The sequence below is a fragment of the Platichthys flesus genome, chromosome 3 (assembly GCF_949316205.1).
Source record: "Platichthys flesus chromosome 3, fPlaFle2.1, whole genome shotgun sequence".
NCBI lineage: Eukaryota > Metazoa > Chordata > Actinopteri > Pleuronectiformes > Pleuronectidae > Platichthys > Platichthys flesus.
Window position 1 is genome coordinate 20,445,581 of NC_084947.1, and position 23,813 is coordinate 20,469,393.

Here is a 23,813-nt window from a genome sequence, read left to right on the forward strand (position 1 = left end):
TGGAATGTTTTTAAATAATTTATTAGGAATTTTAAAAAGTTTTTTTTTTCCAAAGGAATAAACATGACAGGAAAAAGAAAATCAGAAAAAAGTTACAGTGTTGACAAGATTGTTATTTTTCAGTGAAAACAGCATCAAAGAATGAATGAACTACCATGGTGACCTGTAGCAGTGTGAGTGAGCGTATCGAAATGTAAAACCTGTGTCTTGCACATTCAAGAGTGCTTTGTTCTTAAGCTACTATTCAAAGAAAGAAACACATTTATTGTGATCGGCCAGTGCAACATACTAGTAGCTCTGAACATGATTGTTTTGGTCTAAAAATAGTAGTCACATTGCTACAGTCTGTGACCTCCAGTGGATATGCAGTGATGGTTAGGATGTGGTGGGTGACATGTGAAGATACAGGTGAGAGTTAAAATGACCCTCCTCTCCTTTCCTGTTAGAGAAGCCACCTTTCTAAACGGTTTAACCATCCACACTTTGAAACAGATGTTAATGCAACAATAAAAAAAAGTCTGATTAAAATTTCACATTTGCAACTGAGGTACCAACCCTCCCCCCCAAGAAAAACAGCACATAGCACATTGGAACCCAATGTGTACAAAACCACATGACATGATCACGCAATCAATCAGCCGTAAACATGCTAACTGCGTACCACTGCTCCCGCACACTCGTCCTTCATTTTCCTTCACAAGCAAACATTGTATATTGAAAAATCACAGTTAAAACAACAGCATGACAAAGTAAGAAAATAGCATGTTTTTTTTTCTTGTTAACTCTCCTGATTGAGGACTGTTGTACCAGACTCAGCGTCTCTCTTCCGCTGCACGTAGAGGGTTTGAACTCTTACGCAGCACTAACACACTCTTGTGAAACATCTTCCATAGAAGCATGGAGAGAGACACACTGAACGGCTGGTCTTCTGGTGACAGGCAAACTGAAATGTTCCCGACCCCCATGTGAAAGTATGATACGTAACAGTCAAGCTTTCCAACACATTTCTCCAAAGCCTCCCACACACACAATTAGCTGAACCCCCACCCTCCGCCCTCTGAGCCCCCCCGAAAACCAGTCATATTTACAATATTTTACAAAATTGTACAGCTCATGTTGGCATATTATGCAACTGGGACTAATGACCTTTGTGTGACCATTATTAGTAGAACAAGTCTTTGTTAGAAACCTACCAAGATATACACTTTGTGACACATTGTCAAGAAATAGTATTAATCACAAATGTTTAGTCAAAATTCAGTATGAACTAGTATAGACAACTAGACAAATATACAGTTTTTTTTTCTCAGTACAAATTACAGCTCTTGACCTTAAAATGGGCTTCACCCGGAGCTTGAACTCCTCTTATCTCAGAGGTCAAAGTTCAAATAACCCAATCAAATACAGCCAAAACAGATAAAGAAATACAGCCATCAAAAAAAAAAAACAACAACAACAAGGTAAAACATAACAACAGAAAAAACTCTAAAAATTCAGCATCTGCATGTGTCGCTATTACAAATAGTGATAAATGCTCCATTTATGAACTTCTCTTTTTTTGTTTCGTTGGGGTTGGAGTTAAGTGAAGCGTCAGTAGGGTCGGCTGGAGGGTTCGGGGGTGGTTTGTCAAAAATCGAGCCGCCCCAGCCGAAGAGGTGGACCAGACAGAGACAGGCCAATCAGCTCCGAAACAGCTTAAACTCCTTTCAGCTCTCAGTCTACAGCTCTGCAGTGACAAGAAAGCCATGTGGGTTACTCACAGGTCGGTTGATGCAATAATGTGTCTTAAACAAAATGCTTCAAACAAAGACATGCTAGACAAGACAAAGACTGACCTAGGCTCTCAGTGATATCCGTTAGTGAAGGCTGTGGCGATCAAAGGGCCCTGCGGGAGCAAGAATAGAAAAGTTCAAGGGTCACTTCTTTGTTAGTAAAATTCAGACAATGAGCACATCTTTTTTTGTTTGTAACATTCTGAAGTTGTTAATCAGTGTTTTGTTTGAATGAAAACCACAGTTCCTGAGTCACAGCTAAGAAACTGTTAAGGAACCAGGACAGAAACCTTCCGGTACAGAATCATAAGCAACAATGTCTTACCCCCAAACTATGGCTGAATCCAGTGCTCGGGGCGGGGCTGGCAGCGCTGAGGTAACTGCTCACTGCCGACTCCTGACCGGCGGTTCCATACAGGTCTGCCATCGGCCCAGGGCTGCTCGTACTTAAAAATCCAGCTGAGCGAGACGGGTTAGAGCCTAAAAGTCAAAACAGATAGATTCTTGCTGTTTGAAACACTTACAGGCTAAAAGCCTAAATAAATTTGTATTATTTAATTGGATTGATTGTGGTATGTAGCTGTGGTATCAAGATCCTACCGATCCTGCTTGACCAATTAGCTTTTCTATTTTTGGTAAAATCAAATTAGTAATAAAACTTACCAGGAAATTATTTCCTGACATACATTAGTATAAGAACTATCCAAAAGACAGAAATCATATTTGGAAAGATTTTATAGAGGTGGCAGGGTTTATGACCTATACTGCAACCAGCCACAAGAGGGCAATCAAGATGTTTTGGCTTTACTTTTGGGATTGCTGTCGTGTCGTCAATCTTTATATACATTCATACTGTAGACTTGACTTTTCTAATAAAATTGTTGTTTCTACTTTAGGTTTCCAGGGATATTTTTCTATTTATTGTAAACAGTACAACTCTTAAAACATCTGTTCATCATATTGAAGATGGTAGGTGACTAAATTAGAATTTCTTCATATTTAAAATCTGCAACTATATTTGTAGTTAAGAAAAATAATAAGAATTTGGTTTTGGTAATTTTTTCTTTGATATGAGATTAGTCACATTTACAGCAGATGTTCAGATGTATAAAAATATAATCCTGTAAAATTATAAGAAAAATCAAAAGACATTTCTTATCTTCATTTACATACCTCTGACGACTGCTGCTGCCGCCGCTGCTGCTGCCATTGGTCCATATGCTGTGAGAGGAATGGCTGGGAAAAAAAAGTAAAACCCAAGTTTAACACCTTTTTTTGTGTAGGCACATAACAGCCAACTAAGAACACATTATGTCACGTCTCCCTCCAGTGACTTTACAACATGCTGCTTGTTTATTTCAGAAGAGGGACTGACTGACCTGTGAGCTCAGGGGGATGAGGTGAAGTCAGAAGGGGAGTCCTCTCTAAGTGGAACTCTAAAACAGAAACATCAGAGTGCTGTTGAGACAAACACCTTCACTGCCGGCGAGGAGAACACATACACACACAGGGTTTGAGGAATGCAAACAGGAATTAAATGACGGAAGGATATTTTAAAAAGCAACAAAAGTGGTATTATAAATTATGCACAACATATATAAATCGAAATAGCATGTGTCATATAAAACAAATAACTTCAATTCAGAAGAGTACATTGATTACACTTAATTATCCATCCATTCCACAGAATTATCTGCTGCTCACACTTCGCTCACATGATGTTTTTCGATATAAAATAGAAAAAACTTGAAGACGTTAGATGACAGGTTGTTCATTCCGTTCAATCACTAAATGCAGATAATGTCTCTGTGTGTCAAGGGAAGCAAGGATGATTTTAATATTTTTTTCAAACTCATTCATGTCTCACACAGCATGTGCATCTACAACACTTGCAAACTAAATGTAAATTGTTTAACTCTCAGTGAATGTGACAAAAAATAACATCAGAGTGTATGAGGAGCAGAAAATGTGCTTTGATTACCAGGGAACTGGTAGGTGTATCCAGGAGTGATGCCAGCGTAGCTCCGGCTGGTGTAGGTGGCCGTCTGGAAGCCAGGATAACCTGCGGGGGGGAAAAATCACCATCAACATATGGATAACAGAAGAAATAGGAAATACAATGTGTTTATGTGGCGTCTGAGATAAAAAAAAATGGTCATTGCAGTATTGTGTGCACGTGTTTGTGGTTGTGCTGCCCCCTAAGCTTGAGGCCTGGTATGCTCTGTGACGTGCAGGCGGATGATATTCTACACCTGTGGTCTGGATTTCTTCACTATGACTAAGCAGGTTAGTGTCTTTGTCTTTGGTTTCACTCTAAGCGGTACACAGTATACTGAGATTTTCATTGTTCACAACCTGCCACCTGGAGAGATGACTTCAGAACAACATTCACACGGATACAACATGCTTATCTATTATTGTTATTTTACTTATTTTCTTTTGAATATGTGGTGGCGATTCCATCTTAAGCTACAATGTCTTTTCAAATGAAACGCTTGAGAAAAAGGTGTAGTTCTCAGACTGAACAGTAGGTGGTGGCATTGATGTTAAATTCAGATCCGCAAACAGGTCCTGAACTGGTGTGAATACAAATTAAATGAATGGTGTGGACCTTAACCTACTATAGTGATGATGTGGTAATAATGTTCAACGAAATTAGAAGAGCGGAACTAATACAGTGGAAATTCCTGTTTTATTTTTCATGAGGAGAAAACTCCTTTACACAAGATCAAGGAACTAAAAAGCCCTTTACTACAAACTGAGGGTATGAAATTCGAGTGGTGGCATTATGGGAGATATAGGATGCAGCATATATAGAGCACATATTTTAATATTTAATTTGTATCTTTACATCTAAATTTTTTTTTAATGATAGACTAATATCTATGATTCAAACCTTGGTGGAAGTATTTGCTATGTTTTTCTTCATTACTACACCTTTTCTGTCAGATCTAAATTCTAAGCTGTAGTTAATCGAGGCTGCATGTCGGAGAGTTACAAGCCGACACGACCCAGCTCATTGGTCAGTTTGCTCCACATGAGGCGTCATGTGACCTTTAAGCCAACGGGGGCCCTGATGCAGGGATAGTTATTGTAAGGCCCAGGTGTAAGACCACATCCTTCCTGTCCCGATCAATACTAACTTACCCAGCATACCAATGCCCAGCATGAAGGCGTCCATCCCATAGGGCATCACCCTAGAGCGGCCCCTGGCCGAGCCCGTGGGGGACATCACCTCCTTGGGCTGAGCTTTCTTACACTCCACCTGTTTTCAGACACACAACAAATCAGTACTGCAAGGTCGGTGACGAAACAACGGTGTCAGAACGTTGTCGCACCCACAGAGCCGCTTACCATTTTGTTGTTGATCTCGTGGAAGTGGATCTCGCAGACTTTCTCCACCACATCCTCGTTCTCAAACGTCACGAAGCCGAATCCTGGCGAGGACGAGCACATTTTGAGAGTAGAAACATATACATTTCACACAGTTTGATGGATTTCAACAGCGGGCCTCGCTGAGCAGCAGCACAGCTAATAGTCTCCAGTAATCAGTACTGTAATAGCCGCTTAACACATTTGCCCCCCCTCTTTCAATGTTGCTATTCTGCACTCATCCTTTCTTCCCTCCCTTCCTGGCCAGAAGGCCTGGACAAAGCTGGTAGGCTGTCATAATCGATCAGTCCTAGGGTGGGGAGGAGGTGCTTAAGGAGGCTTTATCCTGATCCCGATTAACGGACTGGCTAATTAGACTAGCCCCGTTCGTCTCCTCCTGCTCAGCCCACAGGAAGGAGGAGGCCCTGGGGGGAATCAATAGACAACCAGGAAGAATTGGAGGAAGAGTAGTAAACTGAGGAAGACAAGGAGAGGAAAAGTAGAGGTGTAGTGCATTAATGGACAGAGTGAGAGTTCGTCCGTCTCACCTCTGTGTCTGTTGGTGGTCTTGTCGAACATGAGCATAGCATCGTCCACCTGGGGGGGAGACAAACAACACCGTTTATGAACGCAGCGCTCTCTCTCTCTCTCCTGCCACGCAGCATATTGCCTGACCTCAGCCCTTCTCAAGTTCTGCAGGGAGGCTCAGCAACAGATGGACAGAGAGGAGGGGGAAGAGGGAGTGAGGAAGGGAGGGAGGGAGGGAGGGTACTGGGGACAAGCGACAGGTTACAAAGAGGAGGCCGAGAGAGCAAAGAGAGGGAAATATGGAGAAACACTGTACATGGCAAACAGACATAATGAGTGGCACGGAAGCTGGAAGTTGTGTCTGCTGCTAAACTGCCCTGGTCACAATCCTTCTCACAGAGATCACATAATCCGCCCCCTTTTCTCCCCTCCAAAGTTTGACATTCCCATGGCAACTGTACAAAGCCCTTATAAAAGAGCTCTAGCCAACATCAAATATGCTTTATGAATAGTGGGAGAGTGCCAGTGAGACAAAGAGAGGGCCACAAACACAGACACACACACACACACACAAAAAGATATTTGCCGGTCACAAGCAGAAAGGTGAATCCTGTGGGCAGGAGGGGACTCGATGAGAGGGCAGAGCTGATAGCGAGAGGAAGAGCGACAGGTGGAGATATGGTGAAATAGAGCACAGAGAGTACTGTAAGAGTGAGGAGGAAAGAAAAAGAAAGAAGAAGATTGGGTCAAAGTGGAAAGGGAGGAGAAAGAAGAGACAAAGGGAGAGGGAAGAGGGAGAACAAAGAGGCCTGGAGGCTTTGTTTGTTGGCACAGTCGGCCATGATTCCTCCTCCTCCTCTCCCTTTGACCTCTCCCTCCAGCCCGGCCTCCCTTTATAGAGCAAAGACACAGGTGTCTATTCTACACACACACACACACACACACAGAGGGAGATAGTTTCTTATGTCAAAGTTGACCTCCTCTCTCCCCCACCTCCCTCTCTCGCCACAAGCTCACATGTTTATACTCTGCACAGTGGTCGAAATAAACATTTGGTAAATTAATCTGTGCTCTTGGTCTATAATAAGTTTACTGGATGTGGTCCACTGAATAATTTGTCATAGTCACATTGTCAGTGTGTGTGCGTGTGGACCCCTAAGGGCAGTTTGCCTACAGAAAGGTCAAAGGTGAGTGAGGAGTGTCACTGTGAAAGAGGACCTGTTACTCTGATGCCTCTCAAGCCGCTGCCTGACATTTGCCTGTCGCCTGCAACACTCAGTGTCTCTGCAAAATCAGCCTTTCAACTGGAAACTTTGGCCACGTAGCGAGTCCACAGAAAACTTTAAGCAATTAAGGGTGAGGTCAGACAAACACATTTACCACGCCGGTTTAACAAGGCAAATACATAAAACTCATCCAATTCCAACTTGAAGTGAGGCTGCTCTTTCACCCTGGAGGACGCCATCAAAACATAAAACGCTGCAAATGGAGTTAATCGCACATCATTGCTCAATATTTCAAACACTGGGCATTTTTAATGGCGCACTGCCGGACAATATTCCTCTCTTATCCTTTTTTCCCCACCTCTCATCTTCCCTGTTATCCCCTGCCCATCCCTCTCTGCTTCCTTTGTCCTCACCAGGACGGGACACAAAAGGTCCAGTGAGGCAGTCTAATCAGGAACTTCCATGGATGGCTGGAGCCTACAATTCACCGTCCATCCCTCGATATCTCTCTCGGCAAAAATTCATCTAGACGTTATGATTGAGGAGGGAGCATGGAGAAACTCGAGGCCAAACCTTTGGCTCTGAAAATAAAATGCCATGCGGTTGCAGACGTAACGGCTTAAAACAGAGTATTTTCCTGTGACTGACTTTGAAAAGTTACAGTTTTCTTGGGGGGGGGGGGGGTTTGTTCCGTCCAATTTTATTCAGCAGAAGATGAACTAAAAGTGACGTGGCTCATAAAGCTTTTCTGTTCCCCCTCGAGGAGTGGGAAAGGTGCAGAAACTTCCAGTATGCAGATAACTTCTGAACAAACTAACAAAATATTTGTCTAGCTTTGTGCAGAGGTATAATGGCCCTCATAACCCCCCCCCTTACACACACACACACACACACACAAACACACACACACACACACCATCATTGCCCCAGTTCCCTCTCTTCAGCCTCTGCAAACCACTCTCAATCAGGCCCTCCCGCCCTTGTCGGTGCCTTTGTCAGCCCGTCAGCTATTCTCTGCCCCACGTCTTTCACATCTCAGAATTTAAGAAACTTGGATAAAACTTTATGTTAAAAAATGTTTTTGAACAAACACATCTATATTAAGGAAATTATATAAAAGTAAAGGAGGAAATTAGGAGGTTTTTGAGCGTAAGTCCAATTATATGTTTTTTTACTAAACTACAGAGTTAACCCCCACACAACACACACACACTCATGCTAACACCCCCGAACACCACCTCATCCCTCCTCCTTCAGAACAAAACCCCCTTACCCACAGAATTACTTGGGGACAATGGGCAAGTCGGGTCACCACGGTAACGGGCCAGGAGGGGGTTGTGGGTAGGAGCAGCTGTTACATCAGATTAATTCAGATTCTGATAATCCCTCCTCCTTCCTCGCCATCACCACACACTCAGTACAAAACTTTTCTCCCCCCTCCCTCTCTCGCCCTCCTCCCCCTGCTCCCTCTCCCAGTCCCCCTAACTTCGCCTGCTGCTCTCAGAGTCTCTCAGCCTCGTTATTTCTTTCCTTTCCTACCCTCTTCAAGCCTTTTTCTCTCCATCCTTTCTCGCCCTCCTCCTCCTCCTCCTCCCCGCAGCAGTAACTCCTTCACTTCCAAGCAGCAGCTCGACTCCCAAGTGAAGTTTTTCACAGAGAACTTGCGGTGAATCAGCCTCGGCAGTGCTGATGCTGCTCAGAGCTGCTGAATCGTTTCCGCGCCGACGCAACCGAAATGTATGTGAATCTGTTCAAGCGGAATAGTCCCACTTTTTCGGCTTCGACCTCCATTGCTGTTCGGTTCGGCCAAAATCTGACACCAAAGGTCCCTCAGACAACACTCACCTTCCCGAACTGGTCGAAGTACTGCTTGACGTCCTCGATAGTCGTGTTCACAGACAGGCCTCCCACAAAGATCTTCTTGGTTCGAGTCACCAGCTGTAAGATGGGGAACAGCACAGATGAGCAAATAACTCTTCCCTCTGGTATCTTCAGGCACACTGTTCATTTTATAATAAATCCAGTTAGGAATCAGTTTATGGTCGTGACTCAAAATGTGTATATTTGTCCAGAAAGTTTGTTTAAATGTTACAATAATTACAAGCACTTGTGCAACTCTGTATTACCTCAGTACTTCGAATCAAAACAGTTGAATTATTTGTCTCAAATGTATTTTTATTTAATGTTACTTTACTGCTGCCTCAGCTGTTACTACACTTAAAAAAAAATTTGAAATTGAGATGCAGGTTCAAAGTACAAAACAACTTTTCACACTGTCCAAGAATAATGGTGGTTAAAAAGGTAATTTACATTGGATGATAAATTTCGTAACAGATTTTCAATTAAATGCATTATTTACCAATAATTTTTTCCATTCATTGAGCTGTCACTGTTTCAAGAATACCTATCACTGTGCCTTTGAGCAAACATGACATTTAATTATGTTATACGCAAAATTATGTTTTATATGATTTATATATAATAGGGTTTCACAGGGACCATAAATAAAACACATTTTGATTCCAGCCCATGAAGCCCCACAGAAGACTGGCAGCGCTTCAACTGGTTTCTTCTTAACATTTGCCTCCGTGTATCTGTTTTTTCTCTACAGTTTGCTGAACAAGAGCACAAAAGTATTTAAAGAAAAAAACTGAGCCCAACATTGGCTCCAGCGGGACACCTGGAATTATTATACGTTTTTTGTGGCGAGATGGAGAAGAAAAACAAGTTTGCTCCGTCACATAAAGTGGGAGACGAGCAGCATTTAACAGAACAGTGTTTAGTCCGTGCTGCTGTAAGTCTGTCAGCCGAGAACACTGTGATGTAGCAATGTGGACAGAAACAGGTGGATTTAAACCTGTAACTGTAAGGTGTGTCAAAGGTACATCATAATACATTAACACTTTGTAACAAATTATTTACTAATGTTACTAATATGTTATAGTAGATGCTTTGAATTAACTAACGTTTTCAGTCATGAATGTCCACAGAATTGGGTTGGGACTTTCTCTGGAGTTCGCCTTTCAAACATGAACAATGCAGCAGGAGATTCTAAGGTCAGATGCATTCACAACGGCACAGAAATCTGTGCAGCTTTCAGGTGAAGGGGGGTGCAGCAGGTAGTACATTGCATATTACTTCAGCTGTGGAAATTACGTGTTTTTGTTTACAGGGCATAGACACCACCGTCGGCTCTCATCACCAATAGCTCTCCTGATATATTCACCGGTGTCTTCTTCTAGTAAGGCCCAGCCTTTTCATCCGGAGATATTTGTATTCTTCTAGTTTTTTGTGTGTTTTTTTTTTTGTGTCTATGGCATTAAAGAAACGTCATCGACACGGCCACTAGCTCGTGGTGAAGTCCGGAGCCTTTCACTTGGACATTTGCGTTCTCACATACAGCCCCTTAGGAGATTATCAGTTCAGTGCATGTCTGAAAGCAGCTTAATTTATTTATTTTTATGTTTTTTGCTGCTAAATCTGTCCCTACAACCTTTTAAGATTTTGTTAGGTGTCGCTCTTTAATAAAGTGGGTTCCAAAAGCCTACACTGTGCGTTTCATTATGGGGCAATGGTGTCCATGACGTGTCAAAGTCACAAATCAAGCATATTCAGGGATATATGTTTGTGTTTTAACACACGCTCACATGCTGCATTCTTCTGCAGCTTAGAAGCTTAATGGAAAACCAATGCAACAACCTATGACACAGCCATTTCAGCAGATCTGTCGTACCAGAGAAAATGTTGTTATATGTTCTTTTCTCCTCGTACCAGTGTTTATTTGTGCTGCTGGCCTCACACAGCCTGGTTTCCCAGCCTGCCGTTGTGAGCAGAGAAGACTGAGCTGCCACAGATCAGGACAGAGCGTACTTGAAACACAATCCAGATGTTCAGGTGGGTTTAACAATCCTTCTGTGTTTCCAAATTTGTGAACGTTTTTGTTCGCACACAAACACACAACAACCCGGTGATGTCAGAGCCGCTCATGTTCGTCAGATTACCAGGCATTAGGCTAACCCGCTGCAAAACAAGGCGCACACAACTTAACCTGAGGAGACAGATCAACTCACCTTGGGCTGGGCTCTGCGAGGGAACGCAACCTTGGGATCGATCTGCAGGAGAGGATACAGAGAAGGAGACGACTGGTTAGTGTTGTGTCATGATGCAGACGCATCAGCAACCTTTCCTCTGTGTACTCTGACATCACACCTTCATCTCTCATGATGACTCATCAATGAGGGTGTAATATATCCATGTCATCCTCCTGTTGGCCTAGTGCAACATTAACAGAGCAACAATGTCAAAGACACGTTTTTTAAGGCATCATACTCACACTTCCTTGTGCTGATTAACAGAAACAGACACAGCTTATAGTTGGGACAGAAAAAAATCGAGATGAAGTTGACGTCAAAGGTAGCGAGTGTGTTCTCAAATAAATCATCCATTTTGAGGTGGAAAGATGGTGAGGTTTTCTCATTATCACCTGCTTCAGACATCTGATCAAACACCTGCATCCTGGTCTGAACACATGACTGCTGAATGAATGTGTGTGTGTGACAGTAATACCAGTGTGTGTGTGTGAACATTTGCCAACAGTGATGTAGCAGTAGATGATGTCATTAAGGCTGCTTATCAAAGCACCAAGGAGGTTTTCACCCCTGAGCTTTTGTTTGTTGGTTTGTAAACAAGATTAAACAAAAACTACTGGAAGGATTAACATGAGACCTGATGGGAAGATGCTGTATTAGTCAGGGAAGAACTCAGTTAATTGTAGTGCAGATAAAGATCAGGAGGAGCAGATATGTTTTTCACTTTTCTTTACATTGCAAGAAAGAACGTTTTGTAATATATTTCCTGATTTTTAAGAAAATAATATAATAATAAAAAAATCAGGCATATTTGGGAGAGTGATATTTAGGAGCGTGTGCAGATCCAGTGGATCTAGTGAATTTAAATGTGGTGTGCAGAACGCATCTCATCGCTTCATCTTAGTTTTTCTAATTATTCCCTCAGTTGACTCATCTATCGTGAGGCTATAAAAGTGCTCTATTTGGTATGATAAAAGAAGCACAAACTGTTAAATGCTTCCTTTATTCAATCAACAGAGAAAAATTCAAAGGTACTCAGTATATAATGATGACAGACTCACATATTTGAGAAACTGAAACCTGTGAATGTTTCTCAGTGTTGACTGATTATTCAATCCATTATCCAGTTTCTTTTGATTTAATTTGCCTAATAGTAATTTCAGCAGTAATTATAATAAAAAAAGGAAGACCTTATTTCTAAAATGGTGAGTGTGTGTGTGTTGTGGTGAGTCCCAGCTCTACATTCTTGAGTCAGCTACTCGTCAGTGTGTGCGTTTGAGCATCTATGATCTATGTGAATGTGTGTTTGTGTTATTACTCCACTTTCTTTGTATGCAGCCTGCTCGCATGGGATTAATATTCAGTGTGTAAGACACATGTCTGAGGTTCACTACTTAAACACGTAAGTCTGTATGTGTGTGTGTGTGTGTGTGTGTGTGTGCGTGTGAACGTGTTTTTGTGTGTGTGTGTGTGTGTGTGTGTGTGCAGGTGGAATGCCTGGGAATGTCCAGTGAACCCCTGCCTCTCTCGTCACTACCATGTGACATGTGATCTCCTGGAATCTCACACAGGCACTACAATCACAAACACACCTCATCTCGGCGCGGAGAGACCGAGAGCGAGGACGAGCGTGTCAGACAGAGAGTGAGAGAGGGACGAGGAGGTAGAGTGTGAGGGGGGGCGGAGCAGGACGGGGGGAGGAGAGGGAGCTGTCAATCACACCCACACTGACGGCCGATCCACCTCATTTTGTTTGTTTGTGTTTGTTTGTTTTTGCCTCGCTCAGCTTTCGGACGGAAGTGATGAGAACAACGGGGACCACTCATCTTCCCGTGCATTTCCTCAGGCAACCTGGGTCGTCCCCTGCCCTGCAGGTCCTCACATTTACATCCAGGACAGACTTAGAAAAGGACACAACTTGACTTTTTCTTTTGCAGGAAAAATCTTTTGATATCACTCTTATCACTACAGCTACCAAAAAACAAATAGAATCGACACACAAGTGGCAGGGCCCACTGAACGTCACCAAGGTTGGAGAGAGAACCACATCATGCCATGAGAATGCAATCAAAGACAAACTGTAAAACTGGAATTTGAGACCTCTATATTAGTCTATACTGATCTAATAGAGCTAGAGAACAACTAGACTACTCCACACTGTACTGCTGTTACACTAACAGATGGTGAGACAGTACAGCGCTAAGATTAGTCCGCAACCATGAGACGGTAGAGTTAAACTACAGTAGAGAGCTAGAGCCTCTATGGTAAACCACATGCGTTCACCAGAGTAAAGGGTAACAGTGTGGTTTCTAACAAGAGGCGACATCCCCTCAACGTTTTTTTCTTCTTTTATTTTTTCTAGAGAGCAGAGTGAGAAGACTATAGGCTAACACTGGAGGATCAGATGCAGAGTCTACTGTTTAGTTTCTATAGTGGCTAGACTACTCTGATAGTCACCTCCGGTCACCAACCCTCCTGATGTCCAACACTCCTGTGCACATTCAAAAACAAACAAGACACACACACACACAAACAAACAAAATCAAACACATGGCAGCACACAGCACATTCGTTGGGGGGGAGGAAACGTGGACGTTAAACAGGTACATTTGCTGTAGGAAGGAAAATCGCTTTGTTTCAAAAAAGGTTGATCAATGCAGTGTTGTATTTAAAGTGACCCCCAACCCCTTAAAGCCCTCATGGTCATTCGACTTGGATTATGGTGTTTACCTACAATCTCAGGGTAAGATGATTGTACAGGCTGGATTTGTGACATCACAACTTGTTTGTCAGCCAGCAGCGGTCCAATATCCAACTTACACTATATCCTACGCATACAGTGGGAATGTGCTTTTATTTTGAAACAGTGAAGGAGACATTTTGTTTCTAGCCGTTATTACCTCTGTAAGGAAGATTTTCAACCCTGACTAAGCACCTAGTTTGTTTATTTGATTTTTATTTTTAGGTTTGTTTGTCCTCAGGACTACAAAAAAGGTGGAAGGATGAACCATGTGCCAAGATGCTAGCGGATCTGTGAACGTTTTCACTTTTTTTACAGTGGAGTGACTACGTTGTCTCATTTCGAAAGCTCCTCCAAAAACGTTCGACCAACATGTGTCCTTCCATCCCCAAGAAACAAAGGCTCCAACGGGGTGGATCCTTGCCAGTTGAACCTATCCCAGGAACCATCAGACACATCTACAGGGCTGATATCTATTAATGGGTGAAAATTGGTGCAGCTTGTCTGAATTTAAAGGTAGGATTGGAAATTTGATTCTGAAATATGTTTTATCTTAATTGTTGAAATCCTATTAACGTCCCGATAGCCATCAAAAATTTGTGAAAAAAAAAGGAAAATGGCGGTGTCTGTGACCCTAGCAGGACTGTTATTAACCAAATGAAATGATGATGGACGGTGTATCGGTCTGTCAGGAAAGACGTTTTCAGACATGGCCTGTGGGTCAAATCAGGAGAATCAGCTACGGAGTTTAACCAGAGTTTGCCTTTTTACACAGGCACAACACAGCAACAAATCCTCTGTATTATTCATGCGTGAGGTGGAGCAGCTGGGTGTGGCAGACAGAGACAGGAAGCGACGTATTAACTCCGGTCTTGAGATCACCTGATTTTCTTTACAACACACAGACACCGGCGCAGCTCTTATCACCACAAACTCTCTCAACATCTTATACTGTGTCTTCTGCGTGTGTGTCGTGGCTTTGTCACTGGGAGATATTTGTTTTTTTTTCATTTGTGCATCTGTCGCACGTTAAAGCACATTTTGAGAATTCTTAGTGAAGGTTTTGCTGAAATAAAAAACACATACGACACAAGTCATCATTCCAGAGTATTTTCATGTGCCATAAACTGTGGTGGAGCGGGGACCTGTGACTTAAAGCAACACTTAATCGTGTATAAAGTCACTTGAAGGTGCTGCTGTTTAAAAGAGAGCCCTGCCCTCTCTGCACTCAGAGCAAGGTAACAGGGAAGAAGCTGAACGTAATTCCAAGGGAGGTTTACGAAATCAGGGCAATCCACTTTGACCAAACTACATCCCCGCCATGCAACAGTTGGCTGAGCGCGCCGCCTGTCACAGCCTGAGCTGGGAGCACACTTAACCGCAGCCTGCCCATTGGGCCACACTCACCATCCGAGGAACAACTCAAGCTTGTTGACTCCAATCCTATTAGTCAGGGGAGCCATACTAATCACAGATGGGGTTATCCTCCCCCCTCCCCTCACGTCTTTCCACCGGGTCAGCGAGGAAATGGTTAACGAGGGCCCACACATATATGCCTGATTGCAACCCGGCAAGGAGCATGGTGATTTTGATGAAAAACTCTCTGCTGTGCACCTTGGAGCCGCAGTTGAATGGAAACTTTGTCCCTCAAAGGTGCAGTTTGCATCAGGCATCACTAACTTTACAGATAGCAGGAAACCCGGGAGGGCACCCAAGAGGGGCGACCAACACAGCGGCTGTCACATAAATCACAGTAAAAACCTGCCTCACTACACTGGTCAGAACCAGGCTGCATCTGTCCTTAAACACAATAAGTACCAATAAATTCCTCCGCAGCACTGTATTTGCTCTTTAGCCTCTCGGCTGCGCAAAGCTCTTTTAATTCCAGTGCCGGAGCGGTTCAGTCGGTCACAGCATGGCACATTCTTTCTGTTGCCACTGGAGAACTTTTCTCTCCTCTCTCTAACAGGATAACCTGTCTGTGTGAGGGAGAGAGGGAGAGGGGGGCAGGGTGAGCGGCCTAAAAAGGCCCACTCTACTCACCATCCGACCCCTGTGGATGATCGCTGAGCCCTCTCCATGCCAGACGCACACTCTCCAAGGCCGCCAAGCGACACACACCGACTGCCACGATGCCACGCAGAGCAAACGCAGGCACAAGTGGAGCGGGACAAACTCAAATTAAAAGGAGGCCGTCATCATCATCTGTGGAGTCTGCCACGTATAAAACTCAATAAATTGCATATCAGAGGAGGTTGATGGGAGGATTAGCTGTCAGCACGCAATCACACACACACACACACACATACACACACACACTCCGTGCCTGCGTCTGTTTATGCTGTCTCTATTTCTAGTATCCAAGAAATGATTGTAAATGATGTGCATTGTTATCTCCCTCTTTTTTTCTTTTGTGACAGATCCATTCTTCAACTTTGGAGGGTGGTGGAGCGGGGGGTGAGTCACTATGGAAACAAACCCCATGGCAAGTTAGTAGCGTCCAACCATGATAGCGCAACTTGTCATAGCTGTCGTGCATGCAAGTGACACTATAGCAGTGAAGCACTGGGGAAATCAAAAGAAAAAAAACTGAAATCAATTTGACTTCTCCCTCAAACAACTTCCGTCACGGTAATTTTAATCAATTCAAATTTGCTAATTCCCGCACAACTTTCTACAGCCCATAACCCTGTTACTTTTTTTTCCATTCTTTCTTTTTCTTTTCTTTCTGTATTTCAGTCTTACAAAAGCTGAAGACGGTGCAACGCTAAGAGCACAAAGGGGAAAAAAGAAGAAATAGCATCCCCTCATTTCAATACAGTGACAAACCCACAGCCACCACCACTCCCACTGAGGAGAGAGGCGGGGGCAGTGGTCCCTATGGCGACCAACGGGCCACATTGTTCCCAGACCGGCCCACATTCATTACTGACAAAAAGACACACACACACACACACACACACACACACACACACACACACACACACACACAGTTTATACATTTGAAGTTACAGTTCTTCACACAGGTGAAAGGGCCTCGAAGTGTGACACACTGACTCTTCTCATCGTTAAGTTCTCGGTTTTGTTCTTCCCGGGATCAACAGGAAGCGATGAGGAGCTGCTTTCACACCTTCATGGTTTCAGGTAGCATTTGCTCGCTCCACTGACAAACTTTAAGAGGTCAATTCCACCCCTTGGGCACAGAGAAGCAAAGAAAGCAGAATGGAAGTTTTGGTTCACTCTTTCTGCAGAGCAAATCTAAGATTGGCAGTGAATGCAGCCCAGTCCGGTTCGCCCTTGTTTCTATGGAAATCGACACTGGGTGACATTTTCTTGCCTGTTTGGCTGGGGAGCAAAACGAGAAGGGAGTGAGAGAGAGAGGGAGAGAGAGAGAGAACTCAGGCTCCCATGTGTCTCCGCTATATCGTGCAATATGCTCACGTCTGAGATGCGGTGGCGGTCGCACACGGACGTGGTGTTTGAGAGGAAAGCGCCAGCCACTGTTGGAAGCTCTGGTAAAATGTAGCAATCTACACCTCTCCAGCGGATTATTGGAAAATCCACTAATCAAACACTGAGCAATGGGATTAGCCGGTGGTGGGGAAGTAAATACAGAGAACTCACTGTTTTGGAGTCCAACTCGTGCCTGGTCTGGGCCAAAACTTTATCCACGCCGGCCTGATCAACAAAGGTGACGAATCCGAACCCTCTGCAGACATCAGGGGGAGGACGGGAGAGGGAGGGAGAAAAGGGGGGAGGAAGAGGAGTAGGGGGGGGGGTATTAATGACACAGAAACTGATGTTGACATGTAATCATACGTTATGTGCAGAGAGGAATCACGGAGGTCAGATAAACTTTCAGCCAGCCGCGCAGCTCCCTCACCTCGAGCGCTTGGTAACCGGATCTCGCATCACCATACACTCCTTCACCTCGCCGTACTTGCAGAAGTACTCCTTCAGACCCTCTGGGAAAGAAACACAAACAAATAAGTAGGCACAAAAGACGGTGGAAAGACGACACGATAATTGATGAATGAAGAGGTGGGAAACAGAGGACACCTTTCAAGTTAAAATAAGTTTGGCTCCAGGGACAAACTTTTGCCGAGATTTATAAAGTAACGACACAAAAATCATCAGGACTAAAAAATTTAAAAAAAAACGTCCAATTCCAAGTTCCAATTAAAAGGAAAATAGATCTCAACTTATTGCAGCCTTAATAATTTAAATCCAACCTTTTTCTAATGAGATTTACAGAATCACTCATTTAGTCTATGGCAGGTCTGAATGGGGGCATTCATCCTGCAGCAGGTTTCATACAGAAAACTCAGAAAAACAAATAAACAGATTCCGCGGAAGCAAAAAGAAATATGAAGAATTTCTTTTGGTTCCATCACTTCCATGCCAGTTTAAAAAAAAAAAGGAAAGACATAGTGGTATTCTATGAGAGCAAGTGGTAGGGAAAAACAGATTTACCTTGTGTTGTTTGCCAGCTCAGTCCCCCTATGAACATTTTACTGTGGAGAGAGAAGGTCCATATTTACATATTAAAGGAGCATTCCGGGAGTTTAATATTTGTATGGTTACATAGGAGAGATAAAGTTTTCAATGAGGTTTTGAAAGTGTGAGAGTGTGTGATGAAGGCTCTCGGTGTGGAGGTGCGTGTGTGTGTGTGTGTGTGTGTGTGTGTGTGTGTGTGTGTGTGTGTGTGTCCTCAGCAGAATAACCACGTTTGTCCCTGCTGAGCTGCACAGAGAGAATTTTAGAAAATAAAAAGTTTTTTCGTTACCAGGGGTCGTGAGGGGAGTCCGTGGTGGACAGGCTGCTCTGGCTCCCTTCCGTCTCCATGTCGTCTCCTCGCTCCGTGTGTGTGTATGTGTGTGTGAGAGAGAGTGAGAGAGTGCAGTGTGTGTCCGGGGCGAGCAGTGCGGGAAAACAGGCGGAGAGAGGAGCTGGGCGGGTTTGGCCCGGGGTGACAGAGAGGGGAGCGGGCTTGATGCAGCAGGAGGCTGGGACAGACTCCTCCTCCTCCTCCTCCTCCTCCTTCGCATCCCGCCGTAGAGGAGCACCGCTACTCCTGCTCCTGCTCCTCCTCCTCTTCCTCCCCCACCTCCTCCTCTCTCTATCATCCCACCGCTCCGCCATCAATCTTCTGCCTTCAGACACACAGGTTCCCCTGCTTCCTTTCAAAATAAAAACAAAATCCGTCACTGATAAAGGCTCATCTTGCTTTTGTCGAGTGCTTACGTTGCTGATTGTTTATTTTGTGTGATTAACAAATGTATGTTATTTTATGTTTTAAACACGTTTGGTATAAACTAATCTAAACATGTACAGTTTGAAAATTAATTATGAAAATCAAGTCAAATTAACTATTTATAAATCACGTTTAAAAGACAGAAAACGTTTAATATACAACAGTAAATACCATGTTTTCTTATTACTAATCATATTGCCGCTTTCTATTTTGTGATTTTTTTTCCCCGGACAAATGTATTCAATTTTTTTAAAAACGTCAAAACTAAACTAATTAAATTAAACGAAACATGAAAACAACATTTTTTTACATAAACTCTGCCCCATTGACATGCAAGTAAAGTAAACTCAACTTGTTTATAGATCAAATTTAAAAACAACAAGGTTTTAACATGTTCATGTTTTGACAACACATAAAATATGATTAGATAAGATTACACAGATTTTATTAATCCCAAAGCACATTATTGTGCCAGCTTGCTCCATAATTACAATCATACGATATCAATGTACAAGAGCGTACAGAGGATAAAACAATAGAGGATTAAGTCTAAAAAATATCAAATACAAACTTAAAAGTGTATTGTAAGTGAAAAGGAAAATATAAGTTTACACCAAGTAAATGCATAACCAGTGCCCAATATATGTACAAATAGAAATGAAAATATATATTTAAAAAAATACGTTATAATGTAGCTGTAAGCCAACAGACCAACATTTTGGTTGTAAATTAATTTACAGTATTTGTCAGACATTATAACTACTCCTATAAAAAACAATTTATAGATTATAACTACTGGGTTTTGCTTTGTTCCATTAGTGGTACAGTTATACATCATCCTCCAATAACAGGTGGTCACATGAGGACTTAGTTATGGACTAAAACGTTGATATTGATACTTATATCTACTGAGATCTACATTATAGCATTTATAAATATTCGTTTGAGAAGTCATTTGTTAAATCTTAAGCTTGAAGTTTTTAACTACATGTCTTTTTCTGACAGGCACTGGGCTTTTATTATGTAGGTAAAAATCTCAGTACTTCCTTTCATACGCTGGATAACTTTGATTAACTTTACACATTTTCTATCATAGTTCAAATATATTCTTAACAGGCACAATTTACAGTTACAATAACTCATCTGTCATCATGTCTTCACTGGTTAAGTGACGTATTCAAAAGTTTAAAAAACTGAAAATCTAATCATGAAAGTTTGACGAACCACATGTAAAAACACAGTGAATTGACTGATTGATTCATTCAATTATTTATTCAGCAGTAGAAATATATATCTAATCAAGTGGAAATAATGAAGAAATAATGTTATTAATAATAATATGATATATTATAAATATTTCAAAGATAATGTCTTGATAGCAGCGAAGACTGCATTCAAACCACTTGCTGTTGTATAAATGTGTCGACGTCATGGTGCAATGGTCAAGTCACAAAGTGAATCAGTTTCACAACTACAGGCCAACAGTCAGAGTTGGGAAATAAGTTATCAATCATCACCTCCAGCCTGTTTAAATAGTTAGACATGGATATAGTGTTTCTCCTTTAAAGTCATACAACTCATTTATACCGTAATAATGTACGTTACTTGAATTTACAAATACAAAATGGTGAGTTACATTTCAAGACGTCAGTCATATTCCCTATTCTACTAAAACTACCTATCCACTGATTGATTTGTACGAGTCCTCTTGTTTGCAGCTGTAGATATCACCGTAGATACCACAATGCATATGTGTGTCATTGTACATCTTCCATAATGCAAACGGGCTTGTGCAACGTGGTGTAGCAGGAGGTTTGGGTGCTGTGTTCTCATTCATTGCTGGGGTTTAAGTATTTAATTAGTACCAAAGCCAGCTCTGGCTAATCTTCTCAACACTGACTCAACATGTGACCTGGTAGCCAATGTTAAGGCCAATCAATAGCCTCAGCGACTCAAACAAAGACAATGACGGCTTTGACTTACAGACATAAAACACATTCTGTCAAACCCAGGAGTTTGTTGCAAAGTTTAGAGGTTAAAAGCCTAAGTTTTGAAGGAGTTTTGTGCGTGCTTACACTAAAATATATAACATTAGGCAAAGAATAGTGCTTGTTATGTCCCCACAGGGCATCTATATTTAAGGGCAACTTGACAAACTAACAAGGGATGCACATACACCGGTTTAGATTTGTGATTGTCCTCTCTATCACAGTTCATCCTCACTGGGTGCTGAAGCCAGTGTCCTGCCTGCACACAGGCCTGTCCGCTATCCTCTGCAGATGAGCAGATGAAGCTCTGGAAGTAGGACAGGGGCTATTTGGACAGGAATTAAGGGGTGTGTTAAATTTCTGCATGCATGATCAATGGGGTTGAATGGCGGCGTTGGGAACGGGAAGGGTGGTGGTGTGGGGAACACACGGCTGAGGCAGAGACACAGAGAGAGAGGGTGCTGGCGGTGAGACTATACGCACAGAGGCGGCCAGCAATGGCTCACTAATGAGAGATGGACAGTGTGGATTGTGTGTCATTACCAATCAACATAGCTTGAGTTCTCTGTAGAGGGAAAATGGAGGCTCTAATGTGTGCTGCATGTGGTCCTTTTTGATAAACCCTGCTTGTGTGGCGGAGCATTAGTCACAGCCGTATCTGAGCCGCTGGAAATCCACACACACTGCCCTCTGTCTGTTTGCTGAGGAGTGTCCTCTGAATAGTACAATGGGACTTAATTACAGGTCAGTGGCATGTCTCAGGAAGATAGAGGGAGCTCTGTTACCCTTCCAAATACAGTATAATGCCATCTTCCCAAGGGTGGGGTGGGGTAACACCAGCTCCACACAAAAAGGTGCGGGTAGGCTGAACCTGAGAACGGGATAAGGTGATCCAGGCAGAGAAAGCGAGCGTTTTCAGAGAGTGAAGATAAAGAACTACATTAACTCTCAAAGGTTTTTCTCCCCTTTCAGTTTGCCCTCTTTTCTTCCCAGTCCACTTCCAACTCTTCATTCCTGCTAACTTTCTCTGACAAAAAAAAGAACAAATCTTGAATTTGGAAAGTAGGAAAATGCTGAGTTTAAACATGCCAGCAGTCTGCTTATATTATAAAAGTCACTCACATCAATTTCGCACCATGAACAATATTTTGGCCTGATCCCTAACTTTGTATCGGAGAAGGACAGATGTTTTAATGGAGATGAGTGGCAGCAAAGATAACAAAGTGAGATAAACAGTTAAAATACCAAAAGTGAGCCAATGGAGTGTAAAATAATAAGGTAATAGACATAACCACAGGTTAGATGAGGGTTCTCAAAGAGGGGTCCAGGAGCCCCTGAAGGCCCCAGAGGGAATCCAGGGAGTCCCCGGCATTTATTTTCACTATAATTTTATTGATAAGTAACTATCTTGGTCCTGAATTTCATACAGGTACATATTCAGAAATAAAACATTTAAAAACAAAAACCTTTATATGTGGGGGTCAGTGGTTTAGTTAAGATGCTTTACAATGGAAATAAATGATAACGATACGCATACAATTTCATATTCCAACACAAAATGAGAATAAATAGTAAACAGTCAAAATGAAGGTCAAGTCATACAAACAAGTTACTAGTGGTGGAAATTTACTTGGTAACTTTTACTCAACTATTATGCAGAAACAGGAACTGAACGATATGTGATACTTCTACTCCACAATTGGTAAAGTATGCACTTTTTTCGCCACAATTATTTGACAGATATAGTAAAGATTAAGACTTAACACTTATCTAATACATTCATTGTTAATGTGAAACCACTAGTTCTCAGCCATTTACTCCTTTATCCTTATAATATTATAGTTCACCAGTGTCTGGTTTGGGTCCTATGTAACATTTCTGCTGCCCTTTGCAGTTTCACTAAAGAGACATTTCCCCTGTAAACTATTTCATTTTTTTATTTCACATGGTTTAATTTTAACCAAAGAGCTAAAACTCACAAAATCTAATTTTCTGTCATGTAAACTGCAGACACAAAAATAGGCTGGACTAGGTGCAATCTGCAATAGTTACCCCAAATGGTGAAAAACAGATGTTAAAGTTCAGAATAAACGTCAACTTTGCTAAGACCAATCGCTGAGATTCAATACTACTACGCCTTTCATGGTGGAGAAGAATACTTTCCTACATTTTTAGGACCTTTGAGTCTTTTTGCACTGGCTAATTTCATAAGAAAATGTACCTGTAAGTTCTTCTTTAAATGCACAATAAAATATATACAAAGATTTGTCACAATCAATAAGGCAATCCTTATGTTGATTGGTGACTCTAAATATTAAAGTTAAATTAACTCTTCATGCTTAACAAATAAAAACAAATTCAAGAGAGGACTTGAAAAGTTGTCATATCTATCTCTCTCTTCTTCTCTCTTCACAGTGTGTGCAGGCCACAACCTGAAGTCACTCTGGTCCCCCGGTGGGCTGCTCTCATGTGTCGATGGCACAACAGCACTCTCAAGTGGCTCATACTGCACAACAGGTCCTGCTATGTTTGTGTTCTGTTTAATTTAGGATAAGCCTTTTCAATTTATTATGTGAAACTTTGGCCTTTACACATTTTTTTTTCCTGTTTCAAAATTAAAATGTGGAAAATCCTTTATTCAAATTTGAGACTAAAAAGATTTGTTCAGCATTTACTAAAAGTCAGCTCCTGTGTGAAAACAGAATATCTGCACAAATAAATGTACCTCTCAACTTCTCTGTCAGGTTTTCATAACTTGTCCTTTGTGGCTGCCTTGAGAGGTGATCTGGTTTCCTCAGCAGCTCTGTTTGCAGCATTAACATCTCCTCACTTTTATTTATTGTTT

General features: G+C 42.2%; 1 protein-coding gene across 3 annotated transcripts; it reads right to left on the reverse strand.

Moving 5' to 3' along the window:
* Positions 1-23,790, reverse strand: LOC133950088 (RNA-binding protein Musashi homolog 1). Of its 3 annotated transcripts, none has more exons than XM_062384283.1 (16): positions 23,694-23,790; positions 18,513-18,906; positions 18,200-18,240; positions 17,610-17,691; positions 17,351-17,435; positions 10,969-11,010; positions 8,744-8,836; positions 5,693-5,741; positions 5,127-5,209; positions 4,920-5,037; positions 3,754-3,834; positions 3,152-3,208; positions 2,946-3,008; positions 2,098-2,231; positions 1,836-1,885; positions 1-1,726 (listed from the first exon to the last, which is right to left on the reverse strand). In XM_062384283.1, exons 1-15 carry the CDS (start codon positions 23,788-23,790, stop codon positions 1,844-1,846), a joined length of 1,461 nt encoding a protein of 486 aa, XP_062240267.1. In that variant the 3' UTR covers positions 1-1,726; positions 1,836-1,843. The 3 variants fall into 3 exon arrangements, with proteins under 3 accessions (XP_062240267.1, XP_062240259.1, XP_062240273.1); XM_062384275.1 differs by having other exon boundaries at positions 2,098-2,252; XM_062384289.1 differs by lacking the exons at positions 17,351-17,435; positions 17,610-17,691; positions 18,200-18,240; positions 18,513-18,906; positions 23,694-23,790 and adding an exon at positions 11,108-11,731 and having other exon boundaries at positions 2,098-2,252.
* Between the last annotated feature and the right edge of the window lie 23 nt (positions 23,791-23,813).